The 16176-nt window shown below is 45.8% G+C and overlaps 1 protein-coding gene and 1 long non-coding RNA gene across 5 annotated transcripts in view; both read right to left on the minus strand.

Moving 5' to 3' along the window:
- Positions 1 to 16176, minus strand: part of GRIK4 (glutamate ionotropic receptor kainate type subunit 4) — a 472983-nt gene that overhangs the window by 32392 nt on the left and 424415 nt on the right. For all 4 annotated transcript variants that reach the window (XM_079954667.1, XM_079954665.1, XM_079954666.1 and 1 more), the window contains 2 exons: positions 13367 to 13480; positions 865 to 974 (listed from right to left, as the gene is read on the minus strand). In XM_079954667.1, the coding sequence (XP_079810793.1) occupies positions 865 to 974; positions 13367 to 13480 (224 nt within the window). The remainder of the gene's footprint in view (positions 1 to 864; positions 975 to 13366; positions 13481 to 16176) is intronic.
- On the minus strand, positions 13496 to 15106 carry LOC307203806. Its single transcript, XR_013833370.1, has 3 exons — positions 14784 to 15106; positions 13947 to 14407; positions 13496 to 13901 (listed from the first exon to the last, which is right to left on the minus strand). It is a non-coding gene; the product is annotated as an uncharacterized lncRNA (long non-coding RNA).

The raw sequence follows: 16176 nt of genomic DNA on the forward strand, positions 1-16176 counted from the left end.
ATAAAGCGAGATGAGCGCCACAACCCCAGAGTCAGCCACGACTGGCCTAATGGTCAGGGGTCCCTTTAGCTTTTTACCTTGGGTTACAGACACTTCAGGTTACAGACTCCGCTAACCCAGAAATATTACCTCTGGTTAAGAAGTGGAAAGGTAAACGGCATCTCCGTGCGCTGCTCTGGTTTGCCAGAAGCAGCTTAGTCATGCTGGCCACATGACCCGGAAGCTGTACGCCGGCTCCCTCGGCCAATAAAGCAAGATGAGTGCCGCAACCCCAGAGTCGGTCACGACTGGACCTAATGGTCAGGGGTCCCTTTACCTTTGCCTTAAGAGGGGCCCAGTAGAACCCCTGTGGTCCACAGATGTCCTTTAATTTACAAAGCAGGAGTGTATATGCAGGGGCTCAACAGTTAAGGCGTAACTGTGCTCAATATGTGTTTGTTTAATAAACATAAGAAGTGCCTTTGCTGGATTCAGATAAAGCCCAGCTGGCTCAGCATTCTTTGCAAAAATCCAGGCAAGCAGGTGATGCTATATCATCCGCCCCAAACCAGCCAGCGAGGCACCAAGTTGAATCACAGCCTCCACTGTTGACAACAGCAACTACCATAGCCCAGGGCAGGATGCTGACTGGCAAGGTGCTGAACCCCTCATTGGCTCTCTCCTCTTCCACCTGTATAATTTTATGAACTTGTGCAGTGCCCTTGCAGCCAATTCCTTTACTAACTACTGCAGAGTTGTCTCTCCCTCCAGCGATTGATAATCAATCGCAAGTTACGAGTTATCCATGCCATTCCCAGAAGCTGACAGTAGGTGGCACTGTGAGGACGGGGAAAAAAGGGAGATATTAAGAAAAGTTAACAGTACCGGGCCACTAAGAAGAGGACGCAGCTCACGGCGAGGTAGGCGAGTAACATGAAGAGCCAGACACCGGGAGAAAATGGATCCAGGAAAGAGAAATAGCCAGGTTTGCGCCCCTAAGGTAGAGGAGAAAGAAGAAAAGGGTTAACAGAGAGGCATATTTCCAAACAAACTTCGGTTCTACAAAGTAATAGAGTAAATGCAGCATGGAGAAGACTTGCAAGTGGTGGTGGGGATAGAGATGGCAGCAGGCAAAGGACATTTTAGGGTCCTTGAAGAAGATGGGGGGGGGAAGGGAAGCAGGGCAGCGGCAGCTCCCTTGCTAACTGCCCAAAAGAAAAGGTATGGGGGCTTTTTCGTCTGGTGAACAAGAGGTGACATCGTAGAGGTGTGTATGATTATGCATGGCTTGGAGAAAGTGGACATAGAGAAGATTTTCTCCCTCGTAACACTAGAACTCATGGGCATCCAATGAAGCTGCCTGTTGGAAGATTCAGGGCAGATGGGAAAAAAGTACAGTGGTACCTCAGGTTAGGGACGCAGGTGGCGCTGTGGGTTAAACCACAGAGCCTAGGACTTGGCGATCAGAAGGTCGGCGGTTCGAATCCCTGTGACGGGGTGAGCTCCCGTTGCTCGGTCCCTGCTCCTGCCAACTTAGCAGTTCAACAGCACGTCAAAGAGCAAGTAGATAAATAGGTACCGCTCTGGCGGGAAGGTAAATGGCATTTCCATGTGCTGCTCTGGTTTCGCCAGAAGCTGCTTAGTCTTGCTGGCCACATGACCTGGAAGCTGTACGCCGGCTCCCTCGGCCAATAAAGTGAGATGAGCACCACAACCCCAGAGTCAGCCACGACTGGACCTAATGGTCAGGGGTCCCTTTACCTTTTTACCTTGGGTTACAGACACTTCAGGTTACAGACTCTGCTAACCCAGAAATATTACCTCGGGTTAAGAACTTTGCTTCAGGATGAGAACAGAAATCGTGTGGCGGCGGTGCGGCGGCAGCGGGAGGCCCCATTAGCTAAAGTGGTGCTTCAGGTTAAGAACAGTTTCAGGTTAAGAACAGACCTCTGGAACGAATTAAGTTCTTAACCTGAGGTACCACTGTATTTCTTCATGCAATGCGTAGCTAAACTATGGAACTCATTTCTGCCGGAGGCAGCGATGGCCACCAACTTAGGAGGCTTCAAAAGAGGACTAGACAAATTCATGGAGGAAAAGGCTATCGATGGCCACTAGCTTTGATGGCTCTGCTCTGCCTCCACAGCTGGGGGCAGCGATCCTTCTGGATACCAGTTGCAGGAAAGCACAGGAGGGGTGAGGGCTCTTGTGCTCGAGTTTCTCACAGGCATCTGGCTGGCCACTGTAAGAACAGGATGCTGGACAAAATGGGCCATTGGCGTGATCCAGCAGGCTCTTCTCGCATCTCTCTCTTTCTCTCTTATACACATTCCAGAGCTTTCTAATAAAGCTGTGGGGAAATCCAGGCTTCATCTGCTCCCTGTTTTGCATCCACTCGTGAACGCAGTCCTCTCCTGTCTTCACTCAGCCTCTTGGTTCTGCATCCCTCCCTATTTGCTTTTCTGCCTTCCTGGTATTCTTCTTTATTGAAGCTGAGCTTCAGATTCTGCTGGCAAACATTGCCAGTTCTTGAAAGAGCAGAGAAAGAGGCAGTTGCCAAGGACAAGGGCTTCCTAGCCTGGGCACCGGCTCTCTCTTCTGCAACCAATAAAATGGCCAGATGGAAGCAAGTGCCAGAGAGGGACAAGGTGTAAAAGCTGGCATCCCTACTGCTCCCAAAATCCCATTCTGCACCTATGCTGCTGTGATGGATAGAGGGAGAAAGATGTTAGAATTCCTGCTCCGTGCTTGCAGTCATGGGATTGTTGTCTATCACATGAAGGTATATGTTTTGACTCCACAGAGTGGGAAGTGACGGAAACAGGATGTTTGTGTTACTGTGTTCCATGAAGTGGGACTACTGTCCTTTGTTTTTTCTCTTTGCTGTTTGATGCTAGGGAGAGAGGGAGCCATGTTGCAGAAGCCCACAAACAGTCACACTGTTTGCTGCAAGCTCAACCATTTTGCATGAGCATCGTATTTGTACAGTGGAAATGCTGGATCTGCAGACAGATGAATGACTCGGGGAGGCAATCCTTCTCTGTCTACGAGTGGAAGAAACCCATCTGTTTCAAGATGAAGGTGCTTGAAAGTTCAGTGCAGGAGTAGTTGGTGTCTGTTCCATGTTTTCCCCTGACCTAAGTTAGCTGGAGGGTGGCTTTTGCCCCAAAGCATAGAGAGCTAATGTCTCCATAGAGCATACTTCCTCTGCTGTGGCCCCAAAGAACTATGGATTTTACATCACCTTAGCCATGCAGATTAGTTGTTATGTCATTCATCGTCTCACAGTATAATGACATCAAGAAGCCTTGAAGCTGACACTAAAGGTATAGAGCCAGTCTTTATTCCTATGACTAATTATTATGTAAATACAGTGGTGCCCCGCAAGACGAATGCCTCGCAAGACGAAAAACCCGCTAGACGAAAGGGTTTTCCGTTTTTCGAGGCGCTTCGCAAGACGAATTTCTCTATGGGCTTGCTTCGCAAGACGAAAAGGTCTTGCGAGTCTTGCAATTTTTTTCGCTCCCCCCCCCTTTTTCTAAGTTGCTAAGTCGCTAATAGCCGCTTAGCCGCTTTGCCGCTAATAGCCGCTAAGCCGCTAATAGCGCTAATCCACTAAGCCGCTAATAGGGTTGCTTCGCAAGACGAAAAAACCGCAAGACGAAGAGACTCGCGGAACGGATTCTTTTCGTCTTGCGAGGCACCACTGTAATTTGAATGTGCCCTGGGGAGGTCACTTTGGTGCTTCTCATTCAGTGACTTGACTTCATCCCCAGAGGTGCACTCTATTGTCTCTTGCAAGAGACAGATGCCAATAAGTTTGAATGCTGCAAAGAGTCACTTTAGGACACAAATAAAGAACTCAGAGTGAGCCAAGGGGAGGGGGAGAGAAACATTTTGACCAAGCATCATACGCCCTTCCCTTCCCCTGTCTCACAATCTTCTCATTGTCGGTGCACCTTTGAACAAACAAATTGCAAAGCAGCTATACCTATCCTGGAATGCCTGCTCCCAGGTCTTGACACTGAAAATCAATCTGAACAGCTTACATTCCTGGTTGTGATGACATGATCTGTGCAGACATCACTTTGTATGTGAAGAAATGTATATAGGGGCAGAAAGACACAGTCATTTGCAAAGATGGAGAAGGGATGAAGGACGTTGCATTAATGGAACCAGGATGCCCTGCCTATGTAACAGCAGATTATTCTCATCCTTCTATTACTTGTACATCAAACAAATTCCCTTCATATAATATATACTATATATGTATAAAACTCGGGGGGGAGCAGATTTTATCTAGCTCACTCCTCTCCTTGCTGTTTCTCACAATAAACTGCTAAAAAGGAAGGAAGGAAGGAAGGAAGGAAGGAAGGAAGGAAGGAAGGAAGGCAGGCCTCTTTTGCATAGAAGCAACCCATCAGGACGGGTGAATCTGTTCAGTTCCTCTGTTTCTCCTTTCCCCAGTCTCAAGTTCAGTTATTCCCATTTCTACATCAGTTTGTGATATAATGCATTTTCACTAATATATGCATTTTTAATGCCCATCTTACTGTATGCATCTCAGTACAAATTATTTAGCTGGAGTACTTCAGAGAAGTACAAATTTCAAAGGATGGCTGTGTTTTGGTTTTTGGACTATTTTTTAAAGTGTGATGTGAATTAGGCAGTTTCACCTTTAAATGTGAATTTCTCTTCCCCTGCTCCCCATCCCTATGGTCCAGCAGCAGTCTAAAACAGTACAGTCCATGCTTGCGATTTGGAACTCATTAGCAGCTCATTCCCAATTTTATCTATTACACCTGCAGATCCCTAGGCTGCAGCGAGGAGTAAAAAAAGGTTTGCCGAACTGAAGAAAGTGTCCATATAAACATGAGCAAAAGGCCTTGGAGAATACACTGTATGGAGGCGCAATGTAATGCGAAGTCTGAGGAGGCTTGCATTTTGCAATTCAGACCGCAATGCTATCTTGCCTTCCATCGCCTCCCAGTTGACAATGCAGCTATATAGGCCAAGTGCCTCAGCCCAAAGTTCAGATGCAACCACTCAACTCCACAATATCCCATTAGCATGAATGAGAAGAGGAGGGAGGCATAGACTGGGTCGGATGCCCCATTAGAGTCCTTGTGTCAGGAATCCATATTTGATTAAATCACAACAAGTGCAATTGAGAAAAATGACAGGCCCATTTAAACTTGCCATACATAGTTACTTGCGAGAAAACAGATGTGTGTGGAATGGGGAACGGGTTCGGAGGCTGGGTTCGGGAGGGTGGCAGGAAAAGAAATGATGGGGAACAGAAAATAAACATGCCATTAGAGTTGGGGGGGGGATGGAGACAGGGAGACTGGGCAGGAAATTTATTTGTGGTTATTTGTTAGGAAATGTCTGATGGCAGCCGCAGATTAACATGACGTTAGCTGCAGTTTTCCTCACTGAAATGCGAAGGGAAGAGGCAAGGAGGAGAGCAGATGGGTCTTTGGCGCTTCCCTCCTTGTGCTGTGCAAGCCAGATCTTTAAAGGACGACTGCTGTGATTAGTTATCATGCCTGCCATTGTTAAATAAATATTTATCGGTTTAATTAGCTAATTGCCACACTGCTCTTATGTGTTGTATTAATGCTAAGCTACAAGATTGTTCTCCAAAACCAGCAGAGGGATTGTGAGGTGGGGGAGCTGGATTTTTGCTGGGGAGGGGGGGGGTTGCTGTTGAAGAAAGGAGAAAAGGGAAAGTATGTACAGTCCCCAGATTTATTTTCTATAGTGCCCCCAGGAGGGACTGGATCACATAGCTCATGGCCCCTTTCAGTAAAGTGGTGGGAAACATTCAGGGTCGTCACCAATCACATCCTACTCAGAGCAGACCCACCAAAATCAACAAACCTAAGTGAATTATCGTAACGATAATCAACACCACGCTTTATTATCCGCAGGGCAGGCTAGAACAATGAAAATACAATGGCATCACAGTTTTAAAAATTTGCAATCACAGATAAAGGTGGGTCCTAAAAATATACATCTCGAATCTTAAAAGCTAGGGTGAATAAGTGTGTCTGCAGCATTTGCAGGAAACTGTATACAGGGAACTCTCCATTTACATGGGAAACTGCTTCAGTGAAATCGCATGTACTGGGAACACCATTGAAAAAGACGGCAAACACTCTCCCAACCATCTTGCTCAAACTCCAACTCTCCATAGGCCTCAAAGGTTAGTGCAAGGGCTCCTAGGACTATACTTGCAAAAGCTCATGGGATTGCTAGATGCTGCTTTCGCATGCTTTTAGGGCTGTTTTTGCCTCTTTCCGTGCCACTTCCAGGTTTGCGGCAATGCGCGAATACATGGTTGTGCCTGCCTTGAATGCAATTAAATAGGGAGTTGCCTGTTTTGAAGGTGCCAGGTACAACTCTGTGAGAAGGGAGTTCCATAACTTAGGGGCTGCCACAGGTACATCATTATCCTGAGTCTCTGAGGGAAGGGCCTCCTCCGCTAATCTTAGCACCCAAGATGGTCTGTAGGGAAGCTGGTGGCTTTTCATTGACATCAGTGGGTCTACTCTTGAGTAGAATTTAGCTGACGACAACCCTCAGAAACACTTCCCAGCACATTTAAAATTTACAGATTGTTCTTCGTTGAAAGAAAATTATATGAAGATGATGTATAGATGGTATATGACACCAATGCAGTTAGGAAAAATGTATAAAACCAGTTCAAATATGTGTTGGAAGTGTAAGGAAAAGGAGGGGACATTTTACCATATGTGGTGGGATTGTAATGAAAGTTTTGGGAAATGATATACAATGAACTGAAGAAAATGTTCCATCTAACATTTGTTAAGAAACCTGAAGCATTTCTGTTAGGGATTGTAGGAAAAGACCTGCCAAGGAAGTTGAAAAATATCTTCATGTATGCAACAATGGCAGCGAGAGTCTTAATAGCACAAGGATGTATGAATGAGGAAACCCCGACTAAAGAACAATGGCAAGAGAAACTGATGGACTATGCAGAACTGGCAAAATTGACACATAAACTACGGGACAAGGATAACTGTGATTTTAAAGATGAATGGGAACCTTTTACAAAGTATTTAAAGCTGCAACAAAGTGAACTGGACTCCTTAGTAGGCTTTGAATAAACACTCACAAACTTTTTATTGATAATAACCAGCCAGATAAATTAAGGATTTATACAATCTTGTAACATGCAGAGAATAGCATTTATAGAGAAACCAGAGATTGGAACTGAGGGAAGTCTGGGGGGAGGGGAGGGTGGGTTGTTTTTTTGGGGGAATGGGGGGATTAAGGATATGTTTTAAGATAATATGTTTTGTTTAAATTCTTAATAAAATATATATATATATATATTTTAAAAAAGAAACACTTCCCAGCACAAGGAAACCTCAAAGCACACAGGCTGTTTTTGGGTTTTGGTTTTAAAAAATCTCACACAGCCCGAAGGGTGCAAGTCATGTCTCTCTGTCTCATGATACAAACCCCCTCCTGGGAAGAAGGAAAATGATACTTTTCTATGCTCTGTATTTCCCCAAAACGGCTAGCACTCTGAACAGAATGTTAGACTTGCCCTGGGGGAGGGACAAGGTTCAAATCCCCGATCAGCCGCAACACCCACTAGATGGCATCGGGCAACTCACCACCTCTCAGGGTTGTTGTGAATTTGGAACAACTTTCCTTTACTTGAGCTCTTTGGACGAAGTGTAAAGATACGAATATGGTGAATCAGAAAGCGTGGGGGAAATGCTGGAACCATTCTGATGCGCTCATGCATTGATCCTTGATTCATAGCAGAGGCAACAGAATTCTAAGTGGGTTTTAATTACTTGTTTGTTCTTGGCAGTCAGAAGGACTCCACTGAGAAAGAGATGCGCAAGCTCTGTTTGTATTGGTGAGGACGGGTGCATCTTTACCAGCCGCAGATATTTCAAGGGCAGAAGCTGTGAATCTGCTATAATTGTTTTAGTGCTTTGTTTATGTTGTTGCTCAGCTGATGGGAAATCAAGTGTGTGTTCTTATTGCCCACGGAACATATGGAGAATGTATTGAAATGCAGAGCAGGTATAAGCAAGTGTTGCATTCAAAACTTTTTCAGTGCAAATATTTTGGACCGGTGGCTCTTGGGAAACACTAATGACTTTGAGTCAGTTTTTGTATAGGTGCAACGAGTACAGCACACAGTCCCTGTGGAGGCAGGCAAACAGAAAACAGCACTGGCTAAGGATAAGTTCTGAAAAGAAACAGAACAAAACTCAGAGAGCGCAATTTTTTTCTTCTGTGCGCTGAAAAGAAAATGGAATGAGAACCCAGAAGGATGGAGAAGGATGCCTGCAAGCAGAAGCTCCAAGGATCTGAAGGATCTGAAGAAGCTGAAACGGATCCTGGGCAGCAGGACCAAGGAAGCCATTTCCCCACAAGACAGCAAATAGCCTGGTGCTCTTACCCAGTGCAAAGCTTCAAGTATCCACATGGATAAACTTGTTCAGTTAAGGGCCAAGCTATAGCATCAGCAGAAGCATGCAGTGTGTGATCTCCTGTTCTGCCCCATGCTGGAACCCTTCTCCCTATTAGGCTGGCGGTGTCTGGGGGTGTGCGCATGCACACACGCGCGCGCACACACACACACACATATAGATCACATGAGCTCATGGATCATATAGCTCAGCTACAACAGCCAAATCCTGCAGATCCATTGAACTATGGCAGGCATCCCCAAACTCGGCCCTCCAGATGTTTTGGGACTACAACTCCCATCATCCCTAGCTAACAGGGCCAGTGGTCAGGGATGATGAGAATTATAGTCCCAAAACAGCTGGAGGGCTGAGTTTGGGGAAGCCTGAACTATGGTTTCCATCCTCGTAAGATCTTACAACAGGTCCCAGATAATTAAACAGTCATATGTGAGCACATAAGAAAAGGACGCTGTGATTACAAAGATCCAGTACGGGTTTCTCTAAAACAAATCATGCCAGTCCAATCATTTCTTTTCTTTCTTTTTTGTTTTTTAATGGAGTTTCAAGCTTGGTTGATCAAGGGAATGCTGCGGATGTAATGTATCTTGATTTCAGTAAGGCTTTTGACAAATTCTTGCAGAGAAGCTGGTAAAATGTGGGCTAGGTGATTTGTAGCTGGTTGACTGACTGAACTCAAAGTGTACTCGCCAATGGTACTTCATCATCCTGGAACAAAGTGACAAGTGGAGTTTGCAGGGTTCTGTCCTGCGTTGTTCAACACCTTTGTAAATAAACTTGGATGAAGAAATAGAGGTGGTGCACTTCAAATCTGCAGGTGACACCAAATGGGGAGGGGTAACTAATACCTCAGAAGATAGAATCAGAATTCAGTATGATATCAACAGATTGGAAATGGAGCCAAAGGAAATGAATTTCAATAAGGACAAATGTAAGGTTCTGCATTTAGGCAGGAAGAACCATCTGCACAAATATAGGATGGGAGACACCTGTCTTACCAGCAGTAGATGTGAAAAGGATCTAGTGGTCTTAGTAGACCACAAGTTTAGCACGAGTCCACAGTGTGATGCAGCAAGAAAACCCAAATCTGTTCTAGGCTGCACCAACAGAAGTATAGTGTCACGATCAAGGGAAGTCATAGTCCCATTCTATTCTGCCTTGGTAAGCTCCCACCTAGAGTACCGTGCCTAGTTTTGGGCACCACAGTTTAAGAAGAATATTGGCAAACCAGAACATGTGCAGAGGAGGGTGATCCTTTCACGGAGGGTGGGGATTGATGAAGCCCCTTCAGCCTCTACAATTCTATGAAGGTAAATGGTACCCATGGTTTGCTGCACAGCTCTGCAGACACTTTCCTGTCGTTCACTTGCTCTCTGATGGTGGTATATTATGGGATAGGGTCCCCCACCTTTTCCCGACGGGGACCATTTCCCATTAGTTGCTGTGCATCAGGAAGACAATGTTGTATGTGTAGTTTCTCCTGCCAAGGGGATGCCAGGAAGTAAGTGAGGCAAAGTAGTGCAGGAATAAGATAGCCTGCCAACCTGATGGCAATTGCTTGGAACTGATAGGTTTGGGAGTCGGTGTAAGGAGCAGGGTTGATTTTGATAGGCGGCCCTGTTTAGGGAAGCTTTTAATGTTTGATGTATTACAGTATTTGAATATTTTTTTTTGGAAGCCGCCCAGAGTGGTTGGGGAAGCCCAGCCAGATGGGCGGGGTATAAATAATAAATTATTATTATTATTATTATTATTATTATTATTATTATTATTGACATCAGCAGAAACCTTTACAACAGGGGGGCTTCCCTAGACAGCAAGTCGCAGGAGACTCCATTTTCACGAGCCTACAAGTCTCAGTCCAACCAGCAGGGTGGAATAACAGGAATAAACCAGAAAGAAACAAAAACTTTAAAAGACCAGCAGAGAATGAGAACCTGCCCTTAAGACCCTGCTTCTGCCTTTCCTTATCTGCCTTTTTAAAGTTCAAAGTAATCTTGCTTTTTTTAAATTGATTTTCCCTTCCCTGAGCCAGGAAATTTCTGGCATCTTTTCTCACCTAGGTGCAGCTAGGGGCAAAGGTAGGATTAGTATCAAAACATTTTGTGTCTGACAAAGGATATTTTGTATGTCTGATATTGTGGAGGGATTTAGGGAGAGGGTTTGGGCGGCTGGCCAGGCCAGGCTAAGGTAGAGCCCTCATCCACAGGGTGCAAGGGCTGCCAACTTATCTGTGGCCTCACTGCTCCACGCTGGCTTCCCTCACCTCTCTCACTCACTTCCCGAACACACAGCATCCCTCACACTTTAGATCCTCAGCTGATGGCTTCTGTCTCCTCTTCACTGCTGATGTATGTGAGGGTAGCTGGCATTACTCAACTCAGGTTCTTCAGCTGGGGAGGGGTCTGCCATGTAGCTGCAGACCACATACACTCCAGGTTGTTTTATTCATATATGAATTTTTGCTCCAATTTTCTAGGCAGATGATTATGATGAGGATTTTAAACACATGAGCCTGCTCACATTAAGGCCTCTAGGTGATTTACAATAAAATGTATTCACTGCTTAATTTTTGCTCCACCTTTCAAGGCAAACAATGATGATGATATAAAATATATGAATCTGTTCACACTAAGGCCTTCAGGCGCCTTGCGATAAAATTGATTAAAACCATCCAGTAGGGACAATATAAACCCTGCACTACACATAACAAAAGCAAACATTTAGAAAACAAACTTAACAGTGAAATACTCTCCTCAAGCCTAACTGTACTCTCCAGAAGACTGAACAATTATGACGTGAAAAGCACTGAGTCATACAGGATGTTGAAGTTGTAAAGAAGTCTGGGAGAAAAGGAAGGTGTTTGAAGATATGTCAATGTGGGTGCCAAGGTGACCTCTTAGGAGTGATGGCAGGCCTTGCAGCATTTTGGGGAAACCCAGCAGCTTGTAATATTCCTCCCACTGCTACCTGCTAGAACTACAGACATGCAAGCTATCATCAGTGACAAAGGCTCTTGCAAAGTGCACAGGTGGGGAACCTGCAGCCTGCCAGATGTGACTGGGTGTCATGGAATGGTTGGATGCAGAGGAAGGGGAATGGTGGGAGGAACCAGCTGGGGAACCACTCAGGGAAGAGGGCTCAGAGCCTGGGGATTGGTGGTGGGATGACAATACGTTGTCAGAGGGAGAAGCCTGAGAGGAGGAGGTGATGGAAGCTGAAGAGGTAACAGGGTTTAGTGAGCTGGGAGAGTCTGTGGCAGACTGAAGTCCAGAAACAGAAGCAGAGGAGGAGGGAGGCCAAGAGGCCAAGATGAGTCAGGTTGGTGAAGAATCCAGAGTGTCTCTCCCTCCTGCTGTAACAAGCTCCCCTACCCCCTGGTCTCCCAGAACCAGAAGAGGCATGAAAAAGGCAGAGAGGAGGTTGGCTTCATGCAGGCACTATCTCTGGTTGCTTGGGAAAATCCACAGAGATCTAAGGGTATTTAGATCAGAGGGCAGAGGGAAGGTGGGGACTTGCAGCCTTGGCAACTGATCCATGGGGGCAAGACCTACCGGAGATAAGCTGTTGTGCTCATTAGGCATGACACTCACTCCACCAAGTCTATGCAGATCATGTTCTTGCTAATAAAGAGAATTAACTTCAACTTAAATGGTGTGATTTACTGCTGGCTCTCTCCTGACCCTGGGCTACCACTCTTGTCATTCTTGACCAGTGGCCATGCTGGCTGGGGCTGATGGGATTTGGAGTCCAGCAACATTTGGAGGGCCACAGTTTCTCCATTTCCCACCTAGTGTTGGACCCAGGGAGACCAAGGTTCAAATCTTCACTTGGCTAATCAGCTGATGTTGGACTGGTCACTCCTTCTCAGCCTAACCTACCACATAGGACTGTTATGAAGATAAAGGAGGGGATGATTATGTAAGCTGTCCTGAGCTCCCTAGGGGATGTGCAGAATCAATATATAACAAAATAAACAATTGGTTAACATTTTATAAAAGCGATTGTTTCACAATTACAGCTATCTACTTTTTGTATTAGTACAAGTATCAAAACCGGTCTATGATTCTATTGTTCACTGTTCTCGTAATGCTAACACTTTGGGATTCCATCCTTACAAAAGTCCACAAAATTACTGTCCAGAACCTACAAAAGACAAGTGAGTTAGCCCTGCTGAACATTTTTCAGGCAAAAACTTAAACGTTCATTTTAAACCAATAATTGGATAGTTTCTGGTAGTGGCCAGGTTGTTGACTGCCAGATTTTGGAAGGGATTGGGAGAGGCAACTCTGATGAAATGGTACCAAAAGCTGTGGCAGATTCCTCTAAATGAAAAAATTGCAAATAAGCTAAAAATGGCAAGGGGGGGGGAAGTCACAGATAACTTTATGGCAAAATGTCAATGTTTAGTTATACATATGGACAAGACAGACAACGGGTGACTTCCTACAGCATATAGAACATTTTGCTTGGTTTGATTTCTGATACTGGGCTATTTTTAATCTATTGCATTGGATAAAATGGCTTGTCTCTGCTTTTTGATGTGTTGCATAACATGGTTATATTCTGTGCTTCACCATAGTTACTAAGTGGGGAGAGGTTTTTGTTGCATATTTTCTGTTGTTGCGTATGTTTAACCTTAAGAAGAAAAGCAATAAAAATAAATTCATAAAAAATTGTTGATGCTTTTAAAATACTGGACCATATTTGACAAAATTTGATGAGTGAGTTGACCAAATTTTGTCCTCCTGGTGAAATGTCCAACTCTAGCTGACTCTGCCATGTTTTGAATTGAAATGACTAAATAGTGAAAAGTTTCCACAAGTCTTTGTTCCCTTCCTTAGCCAGAAAGTGTTTGCATGCAGGTATCTCTCACAGCAGAAACATTTCTAAGAGACGTCTCTTACCATATGAACTCGGTAAAGAATGCTAATCCCCAGAGTCATAAACGGCTTGGAGAAATCAATCACCTTCTCTCGTTCGGCTGTAATCGTCAGGCCAGCCACTGCCAAATCAGCTTTCTAAAAAGAAGAGAACATAGTGAAGATCAATATCTCTTCCCCAAGAGATATGAGGGCAGAAGGCAGCAAAGGAGTATGGAGTTACTGGTCCCCAAAAGACTTCTCATGCAGAGGTCAGACTTAGCAAGAGGCCAATTCCAAATGCCATAGGTGTAGATAGCCTCACAACAACACTGTGAGGTAGGTTCAACTGAGAAACAGTGACTCACTCCAGGTTACCCAAGAGTCCTGAGCTGTGAAGATGCAGACAGTTGAGTCCTGAAGCCCTCCAGGAAGCAGACTCCAAAGATCTCAATAGAAGCTTCACTGGAGAGTGAGAACTCTATCCCTGATTCCAGAGGAGATAGTTTAGCCCCTCTTTGGACTCAGGAAACTCTTCCTCCAAACCATCAGTAGCCACAGAGCAACCTCCTCCTCCAACCTTCCAGGCCCAAAGGCTGCAAGAGGTATCCCAATTCTGGAATACTCACATGCTGTATAATAGAATGGGGCCCCTTTAACTTCCAGGGAGGCTTCCTCCAGAGAGATGGCTCTTGACACACACATTTCTCTGCAGAACTATGTAAATTGCTAGCCAGCTCCAGATGCACATGGGAGCAATGGCTCCCAGCTCCTCTGGCCTGGGTGACACATGTTGCAGAATGAGGTGGCCACGAGATGGAATAGCACTGAGATGGAATAATGGATGGCGTCTTTCATGTCGGTAGGAGAAATCACAAATGTGTAATACTCTGTGTTATAAGGGGAGGAAAAACCCAATGCTCTCTGCAACCTGACAAGTAGCTCAGGAAGGGCTGGAACCTTTCTTCCTGATGTACTGGGTTGTTGTGGTTTGGGCTGGTATTTTGATACTGTCAGGAAGATTGGTACTAGGGCTGTGCACCCGGTGTGGACAAATCCCAGGTCCCATCTCCTTTCCCTCTCAACCTGCTTAAAGGTAAAGGTAAAGGTACCCCTGCCCGTACGGGCCAGTCTTGACAGACTCTGGGGTTGTGCGCCCATCTCACTTAAGAGGCCAGGGGCCAGCGCTGTCCGGAGACACTTCCGGGTCACGTGGCCAGCGTGACATCGCTGCTCTGGCGAGCCAGAGCCGCACACGGAAACGCCGTTTACCTTCCCGCTGATAAGCGGTCCCTATTTATCTACTTGCACCCGGAGGTGCTTTCGAACTGCTAGGTTGGCAGGCGCTGGGACCGAGCAGCGGGAGCGCACCCCGCTGCAGGGATTCGAACTGCCGACCTTTCGATCGGCAAGTCCTAGGCACTGAGGCGTTAACCCACAGCGCCACCTGCGTCCCCTCAACCTGCTTGCTGCCAACTGAATGTTTAATTAGGATTTAAAACATGGATTAAACATGCAGTTGTGGGCAGGGGAAAGGGAGTGCAGGAGATGGTCCAGGCACGAGTCTCTACTATCACCATCTTCTCCCCCACCCTTCTCACTGCCACCCCATGTACTAATTAGGGCTCTCCAAGCCCTAATTTGGGTTTGGGGCCTGGGTCAGGTCTGGCCCAGATTGGGGCCTGAACTGTGTCAGAGGTGCCTTGCACAGCCCTAATTAGTACGTGGGAAAACAATAACAAGGCAACCCTACCTACAGTCTGAAGTGAGTCTCCATCATCTCAGGATTCTGCCAACTCATTCTGCTACATGTGAAGGCCAGATTTAGGTGAGGGCTCATCCAGATTTCCTTTTGCGCTGCACTTTCCAGGCATAGGTCTGTGCTTTTAAGGTCTGTGTCCAAGTGGCTTGTTGTTGTTGTTGTTGTTGTTGTTGTTGTTGTTGTTGTTGTTCCACTGCTTTCCCTAGGAAAGCCCACTGTTTACCACTGAATTGGTTTTCCCAGGAAAAGTGGCAGGGTCAAAAAGAAAAACACTCAAATACGGACCTGGAAAGTGTGGGTCTTTATCTGAAAGCATGGTGCAGAAGAAAGTCTGGACGAACCCTGAGGGCTTATCCACACTTATATTTTGCCCTGCACTTTCTAGGCAGAGGCCCACACTTCACCAGCTTGTATCCATGTGCTTTTGCCGTCCCACCCTGCTATAACACTTTCCCCAAGGAAACATGATCTTTACCAATGGACCAGAGCAAACAACAATTTGGGTTTTCCACATATTGCTCAGACCTGGACCTGGAAGGCTCAGACATGTGCCTAGATATGCAGAGCAAAGGTAAGCTTGAGTGAGCCCAGTGTGTCCTACCTGGTTCTACAAGGAGCTCTCCATGGTCCTGAATCTCTGCTCCTCTGACTACCATTTTGCCAGACTCAGCCAGAATATCCCTAGATGGCTCCAGCCTTTGTAGCTCTGTACTGCGTTCTCCTTGCACTAATGAAGCCCATGACACTGATTGGCTGATGGAGCCGCTGTGAGCTGCTTATCCCCTGAGATTTGTTTCTGACAGTTCTCCCTCACATTTCTATATCAGAATATAATCAAGGCAGTTGTAAAAATATAATCAAAGCTTGGGAGGAGAGTGGGATGACTCCTTTGCATCTGAAGGTCTATGATCCAACAAGAACCGTGGGTTAGTTTTAGTTATCTTTCCCTCCCTGGACTTGACTATGGGCTGTGCAATGCCCTCTGCATCCCAGGATGGATGCTGTCCAGTTACATTGCTGCCCAGGTACAAGAGGCAGGATGTGAAAAAACTACCTAGTGCTGGACATGCAAATACCTTCCCCCAAGGAAACA

This window comes from Podarcis cretensis, assembly GCF_951804945.1.
Source record: "Podarcis cretensis genome assembly, chromosome: 15".
Classification (NCBI taxonomy): Eukaryota; Metazoa; Chordata; class Lepidosauria; order Squamata; family Lacertidae; genus Podarcis; species Podarcis cretensis.